This window comes from Trachemys scripta, chromosome 15 (genome assembly GCF_013100865.1).
Source record: "Trachemys scripta elegans isolate TJP31775 chromosome 15, CAS_Tse_1.0, whole genome shotgun sequence".
NCBI lineage: Eukaryota > Metazoa > Chordata > Testudines > Emydidae > Trachemys > Trachemys scripta.
Window position 1 is genome coordinate 31,938,652 of NC_048312.1, and position 23,152 is coordinate 31,961,803.

A 23,152-nucleotide genomic window follows, 5' to 3' on the forward strand; every position below is an offset into this window, starting at 1 on the left:
GAAGTCTCCACAGCAGCCCTCTCTTGGTTCTGGGTCAATCCGCCACTGCGTCCACAGGACTCTCCAACTCCCATATTTATAACCTTTTCCCTTGGCTCATCTCACAGAGCGTGAACATGTGGAACCTGCAAGACTGCCTACACTTAACGGAAAGAGCATGTCCAGTAACTCCAACACCCCTTGGTCAGATCTCTCTGGCTCCTTTTAGCTAAGCTGCCCCACTCTCCGGCTGGCTGCAGCTAGAGAGGCAGTGTAGCCCAGTAGATTGAACACTGGAATAAGACTCAGGAAACCTGGGTTCTATGCCCAACACTACCCCTGGCAAGCTGACCTCGCCTCCCTGTGCCTCAGCTTCTCCAGCTGTAAAAAGGGGATGCTATAGACCTCTTTGAAAGTGCTGGAGAGCTGATAAGAGCTAGGGATTATAAAACCAGTGACTCCTCACCACTGCTTCTCTCCCTTTCTTTGCACCTAAAAGCTCAAATACTGCACTATAAACATGTGGATCACCCCCCTCCCCCCCCAAATAAAAACCCTGCAAAAGGCATGTTACGATTAACTTAGTTATCTCAGTTCCATTTGCCACGTCAATGAGCCGTCGGTGTTGCAACTAACGGGCAGAAGTATAGCAAAAGAGCAGGGTGGGGCCCTGAGAGTGGACTAACACACTGGGACTATGGAGAAGGATGGCCCACTGCAGGTCTAGGACTGAAACCCTGAATCAAGGCCCTGCTTTGGTAGGCTGCCTGTGGGATCTTGGGCCAGTCATTTGGTATCTCTGGGCTAGAGCCACACAGGAACCTAGGCCATGGGCCAGCTCTGACTTTTTTGCCACCCCAAGCAAAAATAAATAAATAAATAAAACAAACCTCAGGGTGCAGAGCAGCTGGACCCGGAGGCAAAGCAAAAAACAAAAAAACAAACAAACAAAAAAAAATAGGGCAGCTGTGCCACCCTAGGATTGGCGGGAATGCCGCCCCTTAGAATCTGCCGCCCCAAGCATGAGCTTGCTTGGCTGGTGCCTGGAGCTGGCCCTGCCTAGGCCTGGCCAACCCTTAAAACTTATGGACCCAGCTACGTTGCCCAGGGCTGCGAAACACCCAGCGCAGACACAGCTAGGGTGATGGAAGAATTCTTCCACCAACCTCGATACAGCCTCTCAGAGAGATGGAATAAGTACAGCCACAGACTGCCCCCTGGCCTCGATGTCGGAAGCGTCTATGCTAGAGGGCTACAGCTGCAGTGCCGCGGCTGTGCTGCCGCAGCCACTGTCACATAGACAAGACCTAATGATTGCTTTAGGTGCCTCAGGCCAACATTTAGGTACCTCTGAGATCCCCAACCCTGCTGCTCAGATGCCATCTAATCCTGTTGGCACCGCAGTGTCTGAAAACAGGCACCTGAAACACTGCTCCAGCCCTGCCAGCACCAAGCAGGAGGGGACAGACCATGCAGGAGGCCAGCTGTGAAAGTTGACTTTACTAAAATACAGTAAAAATCACAGTCATTTACAGGCCCCAGCTCCTGTGCGGAGGGGAGCTCAGGGGGAGGGGGGAGGGCCAGCTTTTCCCAGGAGACCCCACAACCTGCCTGCACTGGCTGCAAGGGACGGTGCGGATCCCCAGCCTGCAAAGCAAGCAGCAAAGGGACCTTCCCTCTCAGAGCAGCACCTGCCGCAAGCTCCAAGGTGCCCAGCCTGCTGGAGGAGCCCCAGCTCAGGGCCTGGGCCAGCTCACCCTGGGTCCCGTTTTTACCTGTACCCAGAGCCCCAAGATGTTCGCCTGCACCAGGCACAGTCTCCCCTCCCCTGACCTAGGGAGAGCTGCTGACACTTAACAGGCCATTCGGCTTCTCTGGGGACCTTTGGCTGCATCCATGATCTGCTGCAGCCACGAGGATTCTTCCCTTTCCTCATCTGCCTACCCGGAGGCTCTGCCAGGAGAGACCAGGTGGGGGATATCCACTGCCCCCTCCCACCCATGACCTGTTGGCATTGGAGCGGGTGAAGCAGACAAAGAACGATCCCGCAGCCTCGCCTTGGATGGGGTCCTGGAGGATGGGGGAAGAGGCTGGTTTTGTTTTTAAATAGAGGGAATAAGTGGTAATGGGGGTGTCCCCAGAGCATTGACAGAGCTGAAGGTCACAGCCGGCCAGATGATGGTGGCTTCTGTTCAGTTTGGCCTGTCCTGGAGAAGGCCTGAGGTACAGCCTAGAAAGCAGGTCTCCCGGGCCAAGGGGCAGCTCCAATCCTGGAGGGAGGGCAGAGCCCGACAGCCCCGTCACTCCCGTCGCACCTTCTTGGTTTTCTTCTCGGATTTTGTGGCAGCATCATGAGCTTTCCTCTTCTCGGCGAGTCTGGTCGCCTGCGGAGGGAGAAGCCGCCCAGATTAACCCCTGTACACGGTTGACAGTTCTTCCCCCTGCCTGTTACAGTCATGCTAGAGCCAGACTCTAACCCCCTCCAACACTGGTGGTGATCATACCCCGATCTCAGCCTCCGGGCCAGACCCACCCACTCCTAGCTCTGGGCCTGCTGCTGGATCAGGCCAGTTAGTTAAGTCACTCACTAGTGCTAGCTTCGTCTCTCCCCCCAGTCTACCCCCCGGGGGGGGGGGGGGGTGGTGGGGGGGGGGGGGAAATGCGGACTCATGGTATACATCACTGCTATGGACACAGGCCCCCTGGGACACCCCAGGACCACGTCAGGGACCTAACCTCGCTGACTCCCAGGCCAGAGCTCTGCACCAGGCTTAGACTTCCACCCACCCCGGCAGGCAGCGAAAACTGTGGGGCGTTGGAGGGAGGAGGAGAGACTCAGATGCTCTGGGGGGTGGAGAGGGCAGAAGTGCCTCCAGTAGCAAAAGGCTCAGTCTTGCTCCCATTTATTCAATGTCAGCAAGCCCCAGGTGAAAGCCCCAAGGGCCAAGAGGTGAGGTACGGGGTGGGTGTACATTACAGACCAAGTGGGCCAGGGGAGGTGTTGTAGAAAAAGCCCCCCTCCCCAAGACGTTTACACCACATTTTCATCACTGCTGAACCCAGGCCCAAGTCTCTGAATGCACAATCCTCCCTCAGCGGCTTCTCCTGTTCTGTATACACCATAGAGAGGCAGCATTGCCTATTAGACTGAGAATAGGGCTGGAAGTCAGCAACGCTGTTCAAATCACCGTGGAGGCGCCAACCCTCCCTGGGACACTGAGCAAGTCACTGGCTCTGTGCCTCAGTTTTCCCATTTGTTAAGCAGCACTCCCCACTCCCCCAGTGCTGTGTCATCTCCATCCAATTAGAACTCGCTGCAGCCTGGCTCGGTTAGGGTAACCCACCTCTCTTCACCAGTGTGCACTTTGTGGTGGGAGCAGGCTGAGTGTTAAGGCCTATAGTCCTGCTCTAGTGACCGGGGGGTTCATCCCCACGCTGGGGAGGGAGTTCCAGCCACAATACCTCTCGGACTTTGCGCTTCTTCCCAAACATGATTTTCTGGTAGAGGTACTTCTCCCTCTTCTTCATCATCATGATGGCGAGACGCTTCTCCTCGCTCTGCTCCTCCTGGGCTGCTCGCTGCTTGTCCTCCAGCCGCACCGTGCCCACCGACACCTTCGCTGGCAGTTTCTGGGGAGGGCACAAGAGAGCCAGTTACCTCAGAAGCCCCTGCTGCACCCACTGCAAGGGACTCCACCCCCAACCCTGCAGACAGCGCTGCCCATTCCCCAGCAGGGTGGCCCTATCCTGAGGGGACCCCACTGCCGAGCCTGGAGCAGCTGGGGTAGCGTGAGCTAGAACTGCATGCAGGTAAGGCGGAGTGCTGAGCTAGCACCCCACTAACGAGGTGCCATTAACGTAATGTGCTGTTACAGACTAGGGACCGAATGGCTAGGTAGCAGTTCTGCAGAAAAGGACCTAGGGGTTACAGTGGATGAGAAGCTGGATATGAGTCAACAGTGTGCTCTTGTTGCCAAGAAGGCTAACGGCATTTTGGGCTGTATACGTAGGGGCATTGCCAGCAGATCGAGGGACGTGATCATTCCCCTCTATTCGACATTGGTGAGGCCTCATCTGGAGTACTGTGTCCAGTTTTGGGCCCCACACTACAAGAAGGATGTGGAAAAATTGAAAAGAGTCCAGTGGAGGGCAACAAAACTGATTAGGGGGCTGCAGCACATGACTTATGAGGAGAGGCTGAGGGAACTGGGATTGTTTAGTCTGCAAAAGAGAAGAATGAGGGGGGATTTGATAGCTGCTTTCAACTACCTGAAAGGGGATTCCAAAGAGAATGGATCTAGACTATTCTCAGTGGTACCAGATGACAGAACAAGGAGTAATGGTCTCAAGTTGCAGTTGGGGAGGTTTAGGTTGGATATTAGGAAAAACTTTTTCACTAGGACGGTGGTGAAGCACTGGAATGGGTTACCTAGGGAGGTGGTGGAATCTCCTTCCTTAGAGGTTTTTAAGGCCCAGCTTGACAAAGCCCTGGCTGAGATGATTTAGTTGGGGTTGGTCCTGCTTTGAGCATGGGGTTGGACTAGATACCTCCTGAGGTCCCTTCCAACCCTGATATTCTAGGATTCTATGAATGGCAGAGAATGCACCAAGGTCCCTCCTGGATGTGCTCAGAGCTACCCCCCACAGGAATTAAGGCAAAGACCATCATGGGAAAGAGGGCATGTGCCCAGCACCACCAGCAGCAGGAACTTTAGCTGTGCTCCCTCAGCACTGCACTAACAGGTTTTTGCAATTCGTTTCCTTACTTTTTCTAAAAAAAGTAGAGAAGAAAGCATGGCACTGTCTGGCTTGGGGGAACTTTCAAGGTTCCTCAGACAATGTACACACGTCCCTAGAACACATTTGTCCAAAAACACGAGGGATTGAACCAGGGACCTCCAGAGTCAAAAGCATGAGCAGCTACTGCTTGAGCCAATGTTCCCTAGCTGGGGCTGTGCAGACTCCTGTCCTCTGTGGACTGGCACAGAGGGGGACCTGTCCCCTCCAACCTCCCATGAGTACACACAGCGTCTTGACTACGCACTTGCGCGTGTAGCAATGGTTTTTGCTGTGCATAATCACTATGCAGATTTCAGTGGGGCTAGAGAAGAGTGGTCTGGATTTAAGGACAGGTGCCCTGGATAAAGACTGGCCAGACCAGGCCCAGACCCCAGCCCGTTCTGCAGGAGCCCCATCAAAGATTAAGGAGTGAATTTATTTAACAAAAACAAAAAAAATCAACCTCAAGCTCCAAGTCCTTTGCCCAGCCCCTGCTCTCTCAGAAAGGGACATCACCTGCAGAGATTGAGTCAAAGGGGAGTGTTCTGCACAGCTGAGCAGGGGGCTCAGAACGGAAACCATATGGCAACCTGCCTCCAGCAGGTGCTACCCAGTGGAGGCTGAGACGGGAGGCATGGAGTGTGACCAGAGCTGCACCACAATGGGGATGTCCCCTTCAGGGCACGCTGGCTCCATAGCTATGCACGGTACCTTTCCCTGGGATCGCTGCTCTTCCAGCTTCTTCAGTTTCCCTTCATCTTCCTTTTCAGAGTGCTCTTCTCCTTCTGAGCCTTCATCATCTTCATCACTGTCATCCTCCTCTCCACTCTCTTCTGCTAGAGAAGGCAAGAGAGCAGAGGTACCATTCAGGATTCTGACCCTAAACAGAGCAGGATGGGCTGGCAGACAGCCCAGGTGCAAGTTTCCCAGGTCTGTGCTCCTAAAGGACCAGTTGGTAAACTGGGACGGGGAGGCAAAAGGAGGGAGGGACCGACACCCGGGGGGAGGTGAAGGATGCCCAAGGTGGGAAAACTGGCCGGATCCTAGGGACTTGGCCTCCCCATTACCTGGGTTCTCGCCCCTCTGCAGGGCCAGCAGCTTCAGCTTCTCAGGCGGGATGTAGTCCCCATCCTTCTCCGAAACGAAGGGCGAGAGGTGCGGGGGCAGCAGCACGCCAGGGAAATAATCAGCCACTGGGAGGCACATCTTGGCATTGACTGAGTCGAACACCCACTGCGGCTGGAGGTAATACCTAGGAGGGTGGGGAGAGGGCTGGAGTCAGCGAGAGGAGTGGAGGAGAGGGAAGAGCCAAGAGGAGGTGGATGTGAGTGGGTGACACCCCCCCAGCAGGGTCCCTAGAACATGGAGCAAGCCACTTGCACACCAGAAGGGGACTGGGGCAGACACCTCACAGGGGCCTGGTTCAAAGTGCACTGAAGTCAGCAGATAGACGCCCAGGGGTGGCAGGACAGAAACACTGAGCACAAAGAGCTGGGCTGGATGGCTCCAGAGCAGGACAGTCAGTTGGTCTCTCCTGCCACTTGTGCAGAGGATCAGATCTCACCCAGGCAAAGGCGCAGAGCTCACCTGCCTATCACCTGTTTCTCCAGGCTGGACCGGTCGACAATCTGGTGGGTGATGGTTGGGTCCCTCACATCGTAGGTGGCACCGATGCACACCGACTTATCCCAAGAGACATTGCCTCCAAAACACCTGCCCAATGAGAAACACCCGTGAATCAGGCTGGGCAGGGAAGGCCCAGCATGAGCTGAGGAGCAGGGAACAGCGTCCCATGCGGGACACAGAGGGGCCTCACCGTTTGCAGTGGAAACTTGCAGGGACACGGTGAGGCTAAGACTGGATAAGCCTGGATTGCCAAGAGGAGCAGAAATGCAGATCCCCGCCCTCAGCCTTGTCAAGGGGCCCACAGCACCTTCTCACAGCCACAGCCGGGCTTCAAGGCTGCTCCAGGGACCCCGTTCACCCCAGCCTTGCTGGGTAGCTTTCACGGGCAGGGCTCCCTGGAGCAACACACCTGGGTTAATCCTACTCTCATGGCTAGAGGGTCTCCAGATGGCTCACGGGCTTCCTCCATCACTAATATTGCCCTTGCTCCCCACTTACTCCTGGACTTGGCACCCACCCAGTTCAGTCCCCTGGGGAGTCTGGTCTGCATCCTCCTGCCCCGGCTCGCCCTGAGGGAGGAAGAGTGCGATCGGCACGTACCGGATGATGAAGGCTATGGGCTCCCGAGGCACCTCTCTGTTCAGGAAGAACCGCAGCCCCTCAAACAGCTTCTTCTGCTTCTCTACTGCCTCCTGCTCCTTCTTCCTCGCCTCCTCCTGCTCCGCACTCTCCTGGCCAGAGCAAGGTGCTGTGAGAAGCTCCTCTGCCATGCCCTCCCTTCCCCACATGCCAACCCTAGACAAGGAAAGGGACAGCCGGGAGCCCCCTCCCTCATGGCTGTCCCTGCCCTGCCAGCCTCCTTCGAGGTGTGGGGGGACTTGGAGCAGTGATAAATTCAACCTGCTGAGCTCTTACCCCGTCCACAGGGAACTCATCCACCTGCACTTCGTCCTCTGGGTTCGGCGCTACCACTCGGGCTAGGCTGGCACTCAGAGCCGACAGCTTCTGCAGTGGGAAAGACCAGCAACACGTCTCACACAGCTCCTCGTATGGGGGAGGCTGCTCGGAAAGGTAGTTAAGATCTCAGGGCAGGACCCAGGCTGTAGGTCCTATGGGGGTCCTCTTTCTTATCCCACCTCCAGCTGCAGCCAATACCCAAGGGCTCAAAGGAAGCCCCATAATGCACCTGGTCCATTGCATGGCACCAGGGAATGGCTCCCCTCTAGCCCTTGCGTCAGAGATCAAGGTCCCTTTTACTTGTATGGCTACAAACAATACCGAGTGCATCAGGGAGAGGGGCCCAGCTCCCCAGCCAGGGCAGCCAAGAATGGCAGGGTCTGTGCCCCACCCCCAGGCCAGCTGGGGAGTGTCCAGCTATGCAGGAGCCCCCAGGGAGGGGCAGGGTCCATGATTGGGTGATATGTGGCTCAGGGCCCATTAAACAGCTCCACGGTGTCATATAGGGTCCACATGCCAGGCAGGGCCTCTCACCTCCATGTAGCTCTCCGAGTCCATGGCATACGCCTGCCCCTCCTCCGGCTTCCGCTCTGCCTCAGCCTGGCCTTCAATCTACAGAGGGGAGAAGGCATGGCCAGAGTCTGGCATGATCCTGCTGCTCCCTTCCCCAGCCCCACAGGCAGTCACCACCCTTCCAGCAGGATCCGACCCTGCTGTGCTCGCCCACAGCACTCCCGCCCCACCAGTAGCATCACCCAACATTAAGCACCGGGGCAAGGGAAGAGCCTGAATCACACTGCGGTCCCCCAGCCCTGATGCAACAGTCACCTCTCCCCTTGGTACCAAGGGCCTGGGCTCGTAAGCCCTGGCGGTGCCCCCTGTCCCTCACCTTGGGGGGGTAGTGCAGGTTGAGGGACTGGTAGAGGCGGAAGTTCACAAAGCCCAGCAGTGTGGTGTAGAACTCCGTGAAAGTTGCCATGACCCTGTAGTCCACGTCCGTCGGGTGCTGGAAGAGACAGTGGGAGGTCAACCAGGGGCATCAAGAGTATGGGGGGGGGGGGAGGGGGGGCGGGGGTGGAGCAGTGATAACCAGCACCTCCCCCTCCCCACACACAGGGGTCCAGGCATGGTCCATTCTTGCCCAACCAGCTTGGGGTGGGGGAAGGAGAGTTAAGCTCTCTAAAGGGGAGGCCGCAGGACACCTGGGTTCTCTTTGCAGGTCTGCCATTGACTCACTGCATGATCTTGGGCTGGGAAAGTCTCTGCCTTTCTGTGTCCCTCAGCAGTGGCACTGGAACACTTTTTACAGTAGGGGTGCTGAAAGCTAGTGGTCCCCAATTACCTTGCTCCCCCCCCATCCCTGTCTGCACCCCCCAGAGCTGGGGCCAAGAGTGGCTCTGGGAAAGGAGGATGTGGACAGTGGTAAGGGGGGGCCTGGCTAGGACCATAGCTGGGGGCGGGAGCAGAGCCCCAGGCACGGGTCCTGCAGCCGGGATCAGGCTCATAGCCAGGTGTGGAGCCGATGGCAGATGGGACCCCGCACGCAGGGCTGGGAGCAGAGCCAATACTCAGCACCGGGGCCAGGAGCAGAGCCCTTGGACTGGCAACCAGGGCCAGCAGCCAGGCTGGGGCCAGGAGTGGAGCTGGGTGGCGCTCCCTCCCCACCCCTCTGGGGGCTGACCCAGGCCTAACCTACACACCCCCAAATGTTCCTCAGCACCCTCTAGGGAGGCACGCAGCACAGATTGGGAGACCTCTGTTGTAAAGCAACTTCTCACAGTGAAACCTGGGGGTGCTGCAGCACCCCGCAACCCTAGTTCCCATGCCTAGGTCTCTCCAATTAATACCACTGTACCCACCCCGCCCCACACACACAAGCCTTAGAGCGGTCTGCCTGGCAAGCGCTCAGCCCCAAGAGCCGGAGCACAGAGTTGAACTGGGCTGTCTCCCCCACCACCCCTCCGCCTGGGGCTGCTCCCGCTGCAGTGAGCCAGGGAGAGCTCAATCTCCAGGCAACGGCAGGAAGAAACTCACTGACTCTGCATTAGAGACTCATCCCCCTCACCCAGCGTTCACAGGAGCTGCCTCCATGCCCCAGGCCAGCCATTTCCAGGCTGCTCATTAAGAGCTCTCAGCAGGCACTGCAGGGAGGTAACAACCTTGGGAAAAGGTCCTTGAAGGCTGGTGGGAGGGAGCCTGCAGAGTACCCCTCCACCCAGTCCCTAGCAGGGCAGGGTGTGATGCGTTAGCATCAGAGTAGGACCCTACATGGCACTGCCTGCATGTCACCCACACGCTGCCCTGGGAACCCCAGGGCAGCCAAAGAACAAGGGAACCCACACAAGAGAGACCTGCAACTGCAGCCACAAGAGGACGAGAGGTTGGTCTTAAAACACACGACTAACAGGTAGGACTCCAGTTCAATGACCTGTGGAGACCCTCCAGGGGATCACCAAGAGAAAGTGAAAGGCACAGGAGGAGTGCCTGTGGCCAAAGCCCTGGATTGGGCAGGTTCAGCTGGAGATGGCTGTACAGCATCTCCAGGACTGTCTGCTGCTCAGACTGGAGGGGTCTGGCAGATCTCAGGAGGCCCCAGAGGGACTTAAAGATCAGCAAAGGCCATTGATTTCCAGTCAACTGGAGGAGTACAATACAGATCCCCAGCCAGTAAATGAATAACCCAGCAGAGACATAGCTGGAGGGGGGAAAAGAGAGACACCTTCCTGGGGCAGGGGGAACTAGAAATTGAGGTTGATCGGACATGTCAGAAGGGGAAAGAGAGCAGGATCTTCAAAGAGATACTCTAGCTCAGGAAGAAGTTCTGAGCCTGATGCAGGAATCGTGGCGTGAAGTTCTCCAGCCTGTGTCATACAGCAGGTCAGACTACATGATCATAGTGATCCTTTTTGACTTTCACTCTATGAATCTATAACTAGAGCAAAACCAGAGGAATGACTTAGGGGCCAGCGTTCTACCTTGGTCTTGGGAAGACCCAAGTTCGATTCCTGCTCTGCAACAAACATCCTGTGACTTAAGGCAAGTCACTTAGTCTCTGTGCCTCCACTGCCCACCTGTACAATGGGGATGAGAGCCCTCTCGGCAGCGCTGTGGGACTCAGATGCCATGGTAACAGGGGGCCAGATAAGTATGGAGAGAGAGAGCCAGTGGCAAAGTGAAATGCTGACGAGCAGGGCACAGCAGGGACCATTCAGCCTTAACTCTGCCCCCTCGTGCACGTGCATCATGTTGTCACGGACTTTTGATCACCCCGTTGTCACTGCAGGATCCTGCTCTGTTTGCTGCCCATTGCACCCTCATATCACATCTACCCTGCGCAGCAAAGGACAGTCCTGTTCGTAGCATGTCATAGCCTTCATATAAAGGAGATTTTCCAGAAGATGACATTTGCAGTCTAACAGCCTGGCTCCCATCCTGAAGCCCAGACACTAGCATCCCCATCCCCAGCTGCTCTCCAAGTCCCAGCTCCAACACGACTGAACTGGAAACAAATCCCAGCTTGTGCGTCAAGATGATCACAACAGACTCCCCCCGCCTTCACTGGCAGGGGGCACTCAGAGAGCAGCAAAGGATCCCCCACACTGCCCTGAGACAGCTCTGACCTCTACAGAGCAGTGCAGTCTGCCTGGCCTGTGTGGATACAATTAGCAGCTAATGAGGGACCCTGGCCCCAGGACAAGGGCTGACACCCCACACCCGCTTCCCAATGCTCTGATGGGACCAGCTGTGAGTCTCCACCAACCAGAGCTGTCTGGGAGCTGGTGAGCTCGCTAGGGAAGGCTCCGTTCCTCCTTCCATCCCACTCACCACCCAGCCCCAGTTAATCTTTAATTACTTCGCTGAACTTTAATAAAGTTAATTATTTTCAGCCCAAGAGGAGAACAATGAACCAGCACCAGGGCTGCTGACTAGCGCATGCAAGGTGGTGACTCTGACCCAGAGGCAGGGGTGCCCCAGAGGGGCAGGGGAGAGGCTGTTTCAGACGGTTCCCTGGGCATCAGGCCCCAGGATATCCTGGCCTCTGTACGCCATGCTGCAATGCAGGCCCTGGGGGGGCAGCTCAACTACAGCAGCTTCAAGGAGCCATCCTGCCCACTCCTGGGACACCCCCCTATACTGATGGAGGGATACTAGAGCCCCCCCCCCCCCCATCTCATTCACAGGCCTTAGGGAAATTGGGAGATGGACAGAGACACAGGAGCAGAGCGGACGGTACTCACATCGTGGGCAAAGGCATATGGAGCAATCCAGGTGATGGGCTGCCCCAGCACCTCGGCCTGGTAATAGATCCCTTTGATGGACAGGAACACCTGGCGGGAGAGCAAAGGGAGAGGAGCTAGAGAAGGAGCGGGGGGAAAGAGGGGGCACGGCCACTGGCAGGAAAGGAGACAGCCTAGCTAGCACACTGTGAATCCCACACGCATTCAGGCCCACACCACCCTCCAGCAGCATAAGCAAGGCTCTCAGATCTGTACTAGGCAGGAGACTGACATCAGTTAACCCCTCGCTATCCAGGGAGTGAATTTTTCCAGAGCACAAGCTGACAACAGCATAGTGTTGCCCTGCTGCAGAAGGCCTCTCATCCACTTCTCCAAGGGAACTCTCAGGGCAAGCATTAGTTGGTGACTAGATGCTCTGGAACCAAAGACATCTCTTAGCCCAACTGCCCAGCCAGCCACAAAAGGGCGCCTTTTGCCGATGTCTTCACCGTGCTACCCAGGTGGGTGAAGGGCCTGTGCTAGCAGGGTACTCTCACCTTGCGCAGGGAGCGGGAGGCGATGACATAGTTGAGGAACTCCACAGTGAGCCGGCGGCACAACTGGATGGTCTGCACATGGCACTTGCCAGTGCGCGGGAAGGTGGCAAAGAGGAAGCACATGGACAGCGCGTCATCCAGGTCCCGCAGGGCATCGATGAAGGTCGGGTACCTGCAGCCGCCACAGGAGAGAATCCCGGTGAGAATAGGAGGGGGCTCCGAATAGCATCCTCCTCCCACACAGCTAACAAGGCGGCACTCGCACCCAGCCCAGGAGTGGCCAAAAACTGGGGCCTTCCAACAGTTGCTGGGTGGCCCCTGTGAGCCAAGTTTGGGGCCATCTCAGACCAGTTCTAGAGAGCAGGCTTCTTCATCCCTGAGCGCCTTACTACCACAGCTGGCACCAGATGCCAACAAAGCCATGTGATCTGCAGAGACATTGCACCCCCTAGTGGGGGGGGTCAGAGTCCAGACCCACTCTGGTGCCGTTCAGGCAGTAGTGAACAACAAGCCCCCCCCAGGCACACCTACACTTGTGGCAAAGAGGAAGCACACAGTAGGGAGAAATGAGATGGAGACAGCCTGGGAAGCTCACTAGTGCAACAACAAATCATGTTCCCTCTGCCTGACTTGTACAAACACTTGCGGCTCCCTGGCTTGTATGCTGTGTGTGTTTGCATTGTGTACAATGGACGTTTCACCAACCCATGCCACAGGCATTAGCTTGCGAACACTCACTCGGGTCTGTTTATGGTACCACCACATCTACTATGGACTCCAGTGCCCAGCTGGTCTGCACTGCTACCAGTGTTACTGTGACTGTCCATATCCTGATATCTTTACAATCAACAGCAGGAGAGAGAGAGTCTCAAAGGTATTTAGGCACCTAGGGCAGTTTTCAAAAGTAGGCACCTTGGTGCATCGTTTGGTGCCAATGACCTTTGAAAATCTGCCCCGTAGCGCTATCAGACAACATGGTGCTTTACACACACAGAACAAGCCCTGCAACAAAGCTCTTACTAAGAGAGATGGGAGGCCGCATGGGCTTGGACTAGGCCACTGATCTAGGAGTCATGAGACCTAAGTTCTACTCCTGGCTCTGCCGTGCATCTTCCATTCTCTGGTTATTTCCTCTCCCAGCCACTGTCTTGTCTATGTAGACGGTCAGCTCTCCATCTCTTACTAGGTGTTTGTACAGCACCTAGCACAATGGGGTCCTGACCTCAGCTGAGGCCTCCAAGCACCACCAGAACACAGATCAGCTCTGCTGATAACGGCAGGTTGGTGGGTGCGTCCTTCATGTTTCACTGCAGTCACTATGTGACCGGGCAGATCATCTGCATGGTTCACACTCCTCTAGGAGTGGCTCTGAGCATCATCTTTGAAATCACCACTCAGGGAGAGAAGGGGAGCCCATGACATCCTGCTAGGTATCACACAGCCCCCTGGGCCCTGGAACTTGTACTAAGGCTGCACAGGCTCAACCCTGCTTTGCCCCATTGTCTCTGCAACTCATAAGCAACAGTTTATGAACGTTTTAAAGGCAACGATGCAACTCACAGGAACAGCAAACTACCCCACTGTGTAGAAAAGATAGGAAATATGGCAAGAGACCACCCTGGCTTAACCAGGAGATCTTCAATGATCTAAAACTCAAAAAAAAAAGAGTCCTACAAAAAGTGGAAACTCAGTCAAATTACAAAGGATGAATATAAACAAATAATACAAGTATGTAGGGACAAAATTAGAAAAGCCAAGCCACAAAATGAGATCAAACTAGCTAGGGACATAAAAGGAAACAAGAAAACATTCTACAAATAAATTAGAAGCAAGAGGAAGACCAAGGACAGAGTAGGCCCGTTACTCAATGAGGGGGAAAGACGATAACAGAAAATGTGGAAATGGCAGAGGTGCTTAATGACTTCTTTGTTTTGATTTTCACCAAGAAGGTTGGTGGCGATTGGACGTCTAACATAGTGAATGCCAGTGAAAATGAGGTAGGATCAGAGTCTAAAATAGGGAAAGAACAAATCAAAAATTACTTAGACAAGTTACATGTCTTCACATCACCAGGGCCTGATGAAATGCATCCTAGAATATTCAAGGAGCTGACTGAGAAGATATCTGAGTCATTAGCAATTATCTTTGAAGTCATGGAAGATGGGAAACATTTCAGAAGACTGGAAAAGGGCAAATATAGTGCCCACCTATAAAATGGGAAATAAGGACAACCCAGTGGAATTACAAACCAGCCAGCTTAACTTCTGTACCCAGAAAGATAATGGAGCAAATAATTAAGCAATCAATTTGCAAACACCTAGAAGATAATAAGGTGGCAATTAATAGTCAACATGGATTTGTCAAGAACAAATCGTGTCAAACCACCCTGATAGCTTTCTTTGACAGGGTAACAAGCCTTGTGGATGGGGGGGAAGCGGTAGATGTGGTATATCTTGACTTTAGTAAGACTTCTGATACTGTCTCGCATCATGTTCTCATAAACAAACTAGGTAAATACAACCTAGATGGAGCTACTACAAGGTGGGTGCATAACTGGTTGGAAAATCGTTCCCAGAGAATAGTTATCAGTGGTTCACAATCATGCTGGAAGGGCATAATGAGTGGGGTCCTGCAGGAATCAGTTTTGGGTCCGGTTCTGATCAATATCTTCATCAATGATTTAGATAATGGCATAGAGAGTACACTGATAAAGTTTGCGGACGATACCAAGCTGCAAGTGCTTTGGAGGATAGGATTAAAATTCAAAATGATCTGGACAAACTGGAGAAATGGTCTGAAGTAAATAGGATGAAATTCAATAAGGACAAATGCACAGTATTCCACTTAGGAAGGAACAATCAGTTGCACACATACAAAATGGGAAATGACTGCCTAGGAAGGAGTACTGCGGAAAGGGATCTGCAGGTCATAGTGGATCACAAATACGAGTCAACAGTGTAATGCTGTTGCAAAAAAGAGTGAAAAAACTGGGTTTGTTTAGTCTGGAGAAGAGAAGACTAACAGGGGACATGATAACAGTTTTCAAGTACATAAAAGTTGTTACAAGGAGGAGAGAAAAATTGTTCTTTTAACCTCTGCAGCTAGGACAAGAAGCAATTGGCCTAAATTGCAGGAAGGGAGATTTAGGTTGGACATTAGGAAAAACTTCTTAACTGTCAGGATGGTTAAGCACTGGAATAAATTGCCTAGGGAGGTTATGGAATCTCCATCATTGGGGGTTGGACAAACACCGATCAGGGATAGTCTAGATAATACTTAGTCCTGCCTTGAGTGCAGGGGACTGGACTAGATGACCTCTCAAGGTCCCTTCCAGTTCTATGATTCTATCTTGGAACAAGTCAGTTACATGAGCTGCAGTCTTGGGATTGGATGCTTGAAAGAGGCTGCCTGAGGTCAAGTCCAAGCAGTGTCCCAGGTACAAGCCCTACTGCTGGGTGGGGGGTGACAGTCCCTGGTCCAGCTGCTTGCTTAGATGGATTCTCACTAATCAGAATAAGCCTTCTGAGTTCCAGACAGCCTACATGGTTACCTTATCTGCTATACAGCAACAGGGCTGCTTCACACCCTGCTATCGGTGTCCCAGCCCTGGCAGCCTCCACCTCACCTCTCCTTGAGGATGTGGTCAAGCTTGTAGCTGGGCTTGTTATCTTTCAGCCGCTCCACGGTATTCCACTCGCTTTTCCCATACGCTTTCCGGAGTTTTCGGACAAATACCTGCAGCAGAGACAGAGAGGCTAGAGGGTTGATACAAGAGAATGTGATCATGTGACCACTTCCTGCCCCTACCACACTTCAGGTCAAGGCATGCAGCACATTCCCATCACTGCCAAAGGCTCCCTTACAGCACAGTGTACGCAGATTAACAGACCCAACAGGAAACAAGCCTCAAAACCTGCCTTCTCACAGCACACCACCGCGTCACACAGTGGCAGAGAGGACTAAGGGGACTTGTCTAAGGTCACCCAGAAAGTCAGGAGCAGAGCAGGGGAAAAGAACCCAGGAGTCCTGGCTCCCAGTCCACTACTCTCTTCACTGGATCATGCTGCTCTGCCCTTCAGCTCGTAGTCACAAACCAGGCACCTCCACCCACTCAGAGTCAAAGCCCATTAGTGCTCTCTAGTGTTGATTTAAGTGCCCCACCGCTAGGGCTGCATCTCTTCACGCGGACCTAAAATCCTAAGCAAAGGTCCTGTGGCATGTTAACAAGCACAGCTGGATCTACAGCAACACACCATCTGCACCGGCAATGACTATTCCCAGATCAGCAGCTTCCCACTCTACCAGGCCACCAGCTGAAGAAGTCACACACAGCAGCTGATGCCTGCCTCCTTTGGTTTCCAAAGCCCAGATCGCCCATGACAAGAGCAGCCCCAAGAGCCATGGCATGTTAGGAACATGCACCACCGAATGGGAGGTGGACAGCAGCCCATGCAAGGGAGGTCAGGAGCTCCAGAGCCTGTATGTAGAGTGGTGGTAGAGGAATGTCTCTTTCAAATAGAGCAGAGCTAATATAGCTTGCAGGGCTCAGCTGGCCCTGGGCCTCCCAGCCTACCTTATACTCCCGGAACTTGTTGACGATGGGCTCATGAAGGAGGAACTTGATGTCTTTGAGGAGGTAAAAGGTCCGGGCAGCAGTGGACCCTTTGTTCACCTTTTTCTTGTGTTTGGGCTCATGGGGGTAGATCCCCTTCAGGATACACAGACGCCTATAATACAGACACAGAGGAGATCAGAAACCATATAAAGACACTGGGTGGCTCAAGGCATTGGTAACGGGATGCAGAGCCTTTCACCTCCAAGCCACTGTAGGCCAGGCGCTGCAGAAGTTTATCAGGTGAAAGCTGTTTGGAGGGCTTTGTTAATTGAATGCCACCAAACTTTATTAATAGAGAGTTAAGGTGGCCTAGTGAGGCCTCGTGCCCTTCCACAAGGTGGACAGTGGGCGGTAAAGAAACCTCTGAAAACCAGGAAATACTCAAGCCCACCCCCTGCATGGGTCTAATGTTTGATTTGGAAAGTAGTTTGGGACATTCCCTGCGACAGACTTTGCAGGATCTGTGCTAAGTCGCCATACACAGCATTGCAGCATACAGAGCAGTAGTACAGTTTGGAACATGCTACTCAAGGCTACACTCCAAACAGTGTAAAGCAGCACTGGGCCCAGCAGTCATTCTCTCATAACTGTTTATAGCAGGATCTGTGAAGTACTGCCTAAGTCATCGTGTGCAGTCTTTCAGAATAAAGATTCAAGCCCCTTCTAAGACAGCTGTGCTACTCAAGGCACTTTCCCAAGAATATAACACACCTGTGTCACAGGCTGAAGCTATGTCTACACTAGAGATCTTACAGTGGCACAGCCACAGACATGGACCAGCCATAGAAACGTAAACATCTATGAGCAGATTGCATCGGAGATGCAGGAGAAAGGGTACAACAGGGACCAGCAGCAGTGCCAAGTGAAAGCAAAGGAACCGTGTCAGGCATACCAGAAGGCCAAAAAGGCCAACAATCAATCTGATGCCAAACCGCAGACCTGAAGAGCTTCATTCTATACTTGACAGAGATACCAACACCCCACAAACCACAGTGGATAACTCCATGGCGCCCGAGTCACAGGACCTTGGCATGAGCAGCCAAGACGAAGAGGAGGTGAAGGAGGACGAGACATGCGGCTGGAGAAGAGGGAGGGTCCAGCTATGCCACAAGCCAAGACCTGTTTGAGACTCCACCGCAGTCCAGTCAGTCGAGCTTAATGCAAGGGAAGGATCCTCAGGTAGGTGTGTAAATATATTTCCCATTACAGAGATGGCGCCTTCACAGCGGATACAGCTACCGACTTTTTGTTAAATTACTCGTACTAGGAAGATAGCAGTACAATGAAGAGAGGTAGTGTCATCTGCTTTTCATTTCCCTATAGCAGGTGTTCTCAGACTTCATTGCACCACAACCCTCTTCTGACAACAAAAATTACTGCATGACCCGAGGAGGGGGAACCGAAGCCCACGTTCCGCCGCCCCAGTTTGAGAACTGCTGCCCTGTAGCATTAGGAAAGGGGGAGGAGAGGCATGTGGAGCTGTTTATTGATGTCCCTTTAATCCTCCTGAGAGATCTCAATAAAACTTTCATGGAGAGACTCTGCAATTCTCTTCCAATGGTTTTTTGAATCTTAACTTTCGCTTTCTGCTGGGACTATACTGACAATGGCACGTCTGTGTGCTGTATCTGTAGCTGCTGCCATTGCAGCCTTGAGGAATTTACCCTCCACACGCGGGTGGAGCACCTGACCCAGAGGAGAAAGATGACAACTCAGGATGACATGTTCAGCGAGATCCAACAAGCCAGTGCAGCTATCAGACTGTGAGCACAGGGCCTGGAGGGTGAATATTGCAGACCGCCTGGAGAAGGAAAAAGCAGAGAGGAGAAAGGCCCGGGAGGCCCAGCAGGAAAAGGAGAGAGAGATTCACCAGGACATAATAGGGCTTCTGCAGCAGCAAACACAAATGCTGCAGATTCTGTGGTTCAACTACCACAGGCTCGCCTCCCTTTGCAGTCCATGGAGAATTCCATTACAAAACCTCCTATAGCCCCACCCCCTCATCATTGCAGGTAGCATCAGGGGCCGCATCCCCATCCCTGCTACTCCACATTAAGGACAACGACAGCTTCACATATACAGCAGCTGCAGTTCTCACACATCAGTGTGTGCAACTAAAATGTCCTTTCCTCTTATTACGTTCTGTTCCTTTAATATAATAAGTTTTTATTGTATTTGCTTTTAAATCACAGACTTTTTTTGCACTGATATTGTTACTGAATAAAGTTATATTATTTGGAAAACTAATTCATCTTTATTCGTTCACAGCATATGCTGCAGAATGCCTAGCAGTTCTGAAAGCACCCACTTGTTACTGTACACAGTGGGACACAACCCATAAGATCAGTGACACACAAATGTACACCATGCACCGCAAAATTAATAGGTGCATTGCCAATGTTATATTCATTGATGTACATCGAGCACCACACAGTTCCTAACAGGCCCCAAAATAGCAGGGCCAGGGAGAGCACAGTACACCACAACGCATTACTGTGGCTCACTGTTAAAGTGCTACTCCTGGGGGAATTTGGCACCAAAAAAATTGAAAAGCTGCAAATTTTATTTGTCAAAATAACACAAGATAATCACATCAGTTTCAATTATTTTGGTAAGTATGTCTGTAACAATACAGACAACAAAAAGATTCAGGAACTGTTTTTTGACAAATAGATTTCTTACTAGGCAGATTAATAGAGAACTTGGAGTAATAATTCCTTTAAACTACAATACAGAACCATATTTCCCGCACCCCTCTGAAGCAGTGCAAAGGCTTGAGGGAGTCAGGGGTAACAGAGAAGCTAAGGGAGAGGGAAGTAATTGCTGGGAAGGGACCTGGGTGTGAATGTGGAGGGTTGTTGGGTTTGGGTGGGAGCTCTCTGTCCTGGCGTCACAGCAGCCCCTGGTGGGCAAAAAGTGTAAGTGCAGCACATCTCCATCAGAATGTATTTTCTGCAGAGGAAAAAAAAAATTCTGCACGGCCCATAAATTCTGCACATGCACAATAGTGCAGAATTCCCCCAGGAGTAAAGTGCACTTTCAAATTCTCCGAGCCATATAGCTCCCTGTTGAGCTCTTCTAATAGCCCTTGTTCAAACTCAGCCGACAGAAGTCCACCTCTGCCCTCCATCCCAGCAGCAATTTTCACCCCCTTTACTTCACAGATATCATGCAGGACATGGCAGGCAGCTACCAACATTGGGAATCCCCCCCCCCACACACACAGATTTAATCTTGTGAGTAAACACCAATGTCCCTTCAATCAATCAAAAAGCACATTCAACTGTCATTCTGCACCTGCTGAGCCAGTAGTTGAATCTCCCCTTGATGCTGTTGAGGTAGTCAGTGGCCACTTCATAAGCCAGGGAAGTAAAGGGTAGGCTGGGTCACCTAGGATCACTATTGGCATTTTAACATCACCAATTGCAATCCACCAGTCAGGAAAGAAAGTCCCTGCTTGTGACTTTATGAACAGTCCTGTGTTCTTAAACCTGTAAGTGTCATGCCCCTTCCCTGAACCAGCCTACACTGATGTCAGTGAAGTGTCCCCAGTGATCCACAGTGCTTGCACAACCATAGAAAAGTAGTCCTTTCTGTTAATGTACTCTGTGGCAAGGTGGTCTAATGCCAAAACAGATGGCATGCATATATCCCTATGGCTCCACCGCAGGTCAGGAACTCCATTGCTGCAAAGCCATCCACTATGTCCTGCACATTGCCAAGAGTCACAGTCCTAAGTAGTAGGGGCCCTGCACACTTGCATGACAATAGCCCCACAGTGGATTTTCCAACTGCAAAATAATTAAAACTGGTACAAAAAGCACCAGGCACAAAAAGCCCTAAACAACAACACCCCCCCAAAAAAACCCAAATTTAAAAACCTTCCCAAAAGCTAAAGCAATTAAAAAATTACAGCAAATTCCCCAAACAACTTGGGCCCAGGGCAAAAACTCCCATCCACCCCTCCCCCTCCTCTTCTTACGTGACACCCAGGCCTAGCCAGTTTTAGGTAATGCGTATGTAAGTATAAAAGTGGGTTAGGGCTTGGGGCTCTAATGCTTTCTTTCTTCCCCTAAGTAACATAAAAGCGTTCCCAGCACTCTGCTGTATTTTATTATTATATTAGTAAAGCTTTAAAAAACTTAAACCCTTGGTGTGCTTCGTCATCTCCTCTCAAAAAAAAAAAATCCTATGGCCCAGCCTAATCAACCGTAGCCCAAGCAAATTCATAACAAAAATCTGTCAAACTGACACAAGGAGATAAGTATACAACTGAAGTGTCTTTATGCCAACATAACTTGCATTGACCAAAGCTTGTAGTATAGACATGGCCTTATGTACACTTCTACACGCTTCCCAATGCAACACATGGGGATTTGAATCTCTTTGGTGCATCACTTGGGCTTGGCCACCTGAAGTTACAAGTTTTACCATTAATAACTTTCCAATATTGCTTCCCCCGCAGAGAATGGGTACCATGTACTAGCTGAGATAAGATTCTGAGCAGCTGAGTTCAATTTCAGGAGGATCTAAAGTTTGAGCCCCAGGTATGTGCAAAAAAGAGTAGAAGAACAGTGATTTTGTAAACAGTTCACTAAGGGCTTGTCTACGCTGGCAACATTAAAGCGCTGCCATGGCTTGTGTAGTTGCGGCAACCACCTCCACGAGGGGCGTAGCTCCCAGTACTGGTGCGCTGTCTATACTAGCACGTAACAGCACTGAAATTTGCAGCGCTCAGGGGTGTGTTTTTTCACACCGCTGAGCGAGAAAGTTACAGCACTGTAAAGTGCCAGTGCGGACAAGCCCTAAGAACAGATACTCACATCTCTTTATATGCTTACTAGCAACCTTAACACAGGCAAAAGACTGAATTGGCTGAGAGGAGCAACCTATATATACATAAACAAATAGAACCCCCTCTCGCCTCTAGAAGAGAAACCCTGCAGGGCAGGACTATCCCAGACTGGCAAAGGAGGCTGGACAGCTCTTGCACTGTATGTCACGTTACACGTGAACAGAACAAGTCAATATCCAAGGCTGACAATTCAGCATCTTTCAGCATCACTAACCTCACTCGGAAACACTAAGCCATTCCTTACCTGAAGTCTGCAAGGCTCAGCTGTAGTTTCTTCCGGGCCTTGTTTCTAGTGATGTAGTTTGTGGCGGATCCCCTCTCGTACTTTGTAAAAAACAAGGACAAAGATTCATTAGCAGCACACGGGACAGAAGTGTCCTTGAATTGGGATCACTGAGCACAAGGAAAACTAATGACTGATTCAGGGACCATGAGCTGAGTAACTCAGCATAGGTATTAAGCAGTCTAATCCACACAGGATCGGAGATACAGAAAAAGATGCACACCTCCGAATTGGAAATTCTCTAGAGAACAGATCTCTAGGATCTCAGGAATCTATTGATGGCAATAATATTCTATGGATTATTCCTGTGTGTGGGACATGCAGGAGGAACCCACAGCAGCTGAGACAAGAGAGGGATTTACACGACGTGCCCTGACACCCAGCTGAGAGCGATCTGTGGGCACCTTAAGAATTGGCAAGCAGATGCCACGAAAAGCACTAATGCAATGGGGGGTGGAGGAGTGACACTTCCGATGGCTACCGGGTGCCAGCACGTGCCCTGCGCTTCGCTCCTGCCTGCACAGAAAGGGGCGCACCAGGGGCAGCAGGGCAGGCCCGCCCGGAGACCGGGGCCGAGGCGCTGCTGGCACGTTCGGGAGACGACCGAGTCCAGCCCAGGGCCCCCGCGGGGACACCACGCTCCGCTCGTTCCCTGCGCAGCAGCTTTCTAAGGTAGCACCGGAGAGAAGCGAGCTTGGGAGCCACTTTCCAGCGCCGGGAACGAGCCCGCGACGCGCCCCAGGCAGCGGGGAGGGGCGAGTTTGAGCAGCAGCCCCGCGTGGCCCGCGCCGGTACCTTCTTCTTCTCCAGGCCGCCCATTGCTCCGGCTCAGCAGCGGCCGCGCTCCCGCCCGCCCGCCGGCTCTTCTGGGTCTGGAGGCGGCTGCTCCCAGCTTCCCCACGTGGAGCGCAACGCACGGCTCGCCGCGCCGCGCCCCGCCGAGGACCCCACGGCCGGGGCTGCCCGATCGCTGCCTGCGCGGACGGCACCATCCGAGCGGCACGGAGCCAGGCCTCCCGCCTCTCTCCGGGGGGAACCTGCAGCGCTGCCGGCCCGGAGTGGGGGGAGCCTCAGGAAGGCAGAGAGGGGCGCCACGCGGCCCCTCAGGCATGACTCGGCCAGACCCTGGGATCGCAGGGCATGCTGGGATAGGGTTCCAGAGATTGCGCAGAACGTGCTGGGACGGGGCCAGGGTTTGCGCGGGGCATGCTGGGAATGGGATGGGACATTGCAATGAGTTGATGCGGTGCGGTGGGCAGATGCCTTTAGTGGGTCTGTTCAGCT

General features: G+C 52.9%; 1 protein-coding gene across 2 annotated transcripts; it reads right to left on the reverse strand.

Annotated features, from left to right (window-relative positions):
* Positions 1 to 1,459: 1,459 nt before the first annotated feature.
* Positions 1,460 to 22,814, reverse strand: PES1 (pescadillo ribosomal biogenesis factor 1). Of its 2 annotated transcripts, none has more exons than XM_034791182.1 (15): positions 22,664 to 22,814; positions 21,830 to 21,909; positions 16,689 to 16,842; positions 15,741 to 15,850; positions 12,116 to 12,287; positions 11,580 to 11,669; positions 8,231 to 8,347; positions 7,876 to 7,953; positions 7,300 to 7,389; positions 6,985 to 7,115; positions 6,346 to 6,471; positions 5,826 to 6,010; positions 5,470 to 5,591; positions 3,442 to 3,609; positions 1,460 to 2,363 (listed from the first exon to the last, which is right to left on the reverse strand). In XM_034791182.1, the coding sequence occupies exons 1-15, from the start codon at positions 22,685 to 22,687 to the stop codon at positions 2,280 to 2,282; spliced, it is 1,731 nt and encodes a 576-aa protein (XP_034647073.1). In that variant the 5' UTR covers positions 22,688 to 22,814; the 3' UTR covers positions 1,460 to 2,279. The 2 variants fall into 2 exon arrangements, with proteins under 2 accessions (XP_034647073.1, XP_034647072.1); XM_034791181.1 differs by having other exon boundaries at positions 5,470 to 5,594.
* Positions 22,815 to 23,152: the final 338 nt, after the last annotated feature.

Excerpts from the sequence above, each read along its gene's own strand:
- PES1 (XM_034791181.1), bottom strand. The coding sequence starts at position 22,687 with ATGGGCGGCCTGGAGAAGAAGAAG. Across the intron at positions 12,288-15,740 it reads GACCACATCCTCAAGGAGAG|GTACCCGACCTTCATCGATG; the intron begins GTGAGGTGGAGG and ends TGGCGGCTGCAG. Across the intron at positions 11,670-12,115 it reads CCTCCCGCTCCCTGCGCAAG|GTGTTCCTGTCCATCAAAGG; the intron begins GTGAGAGTACCC and ends CTCTCCCGCCAG.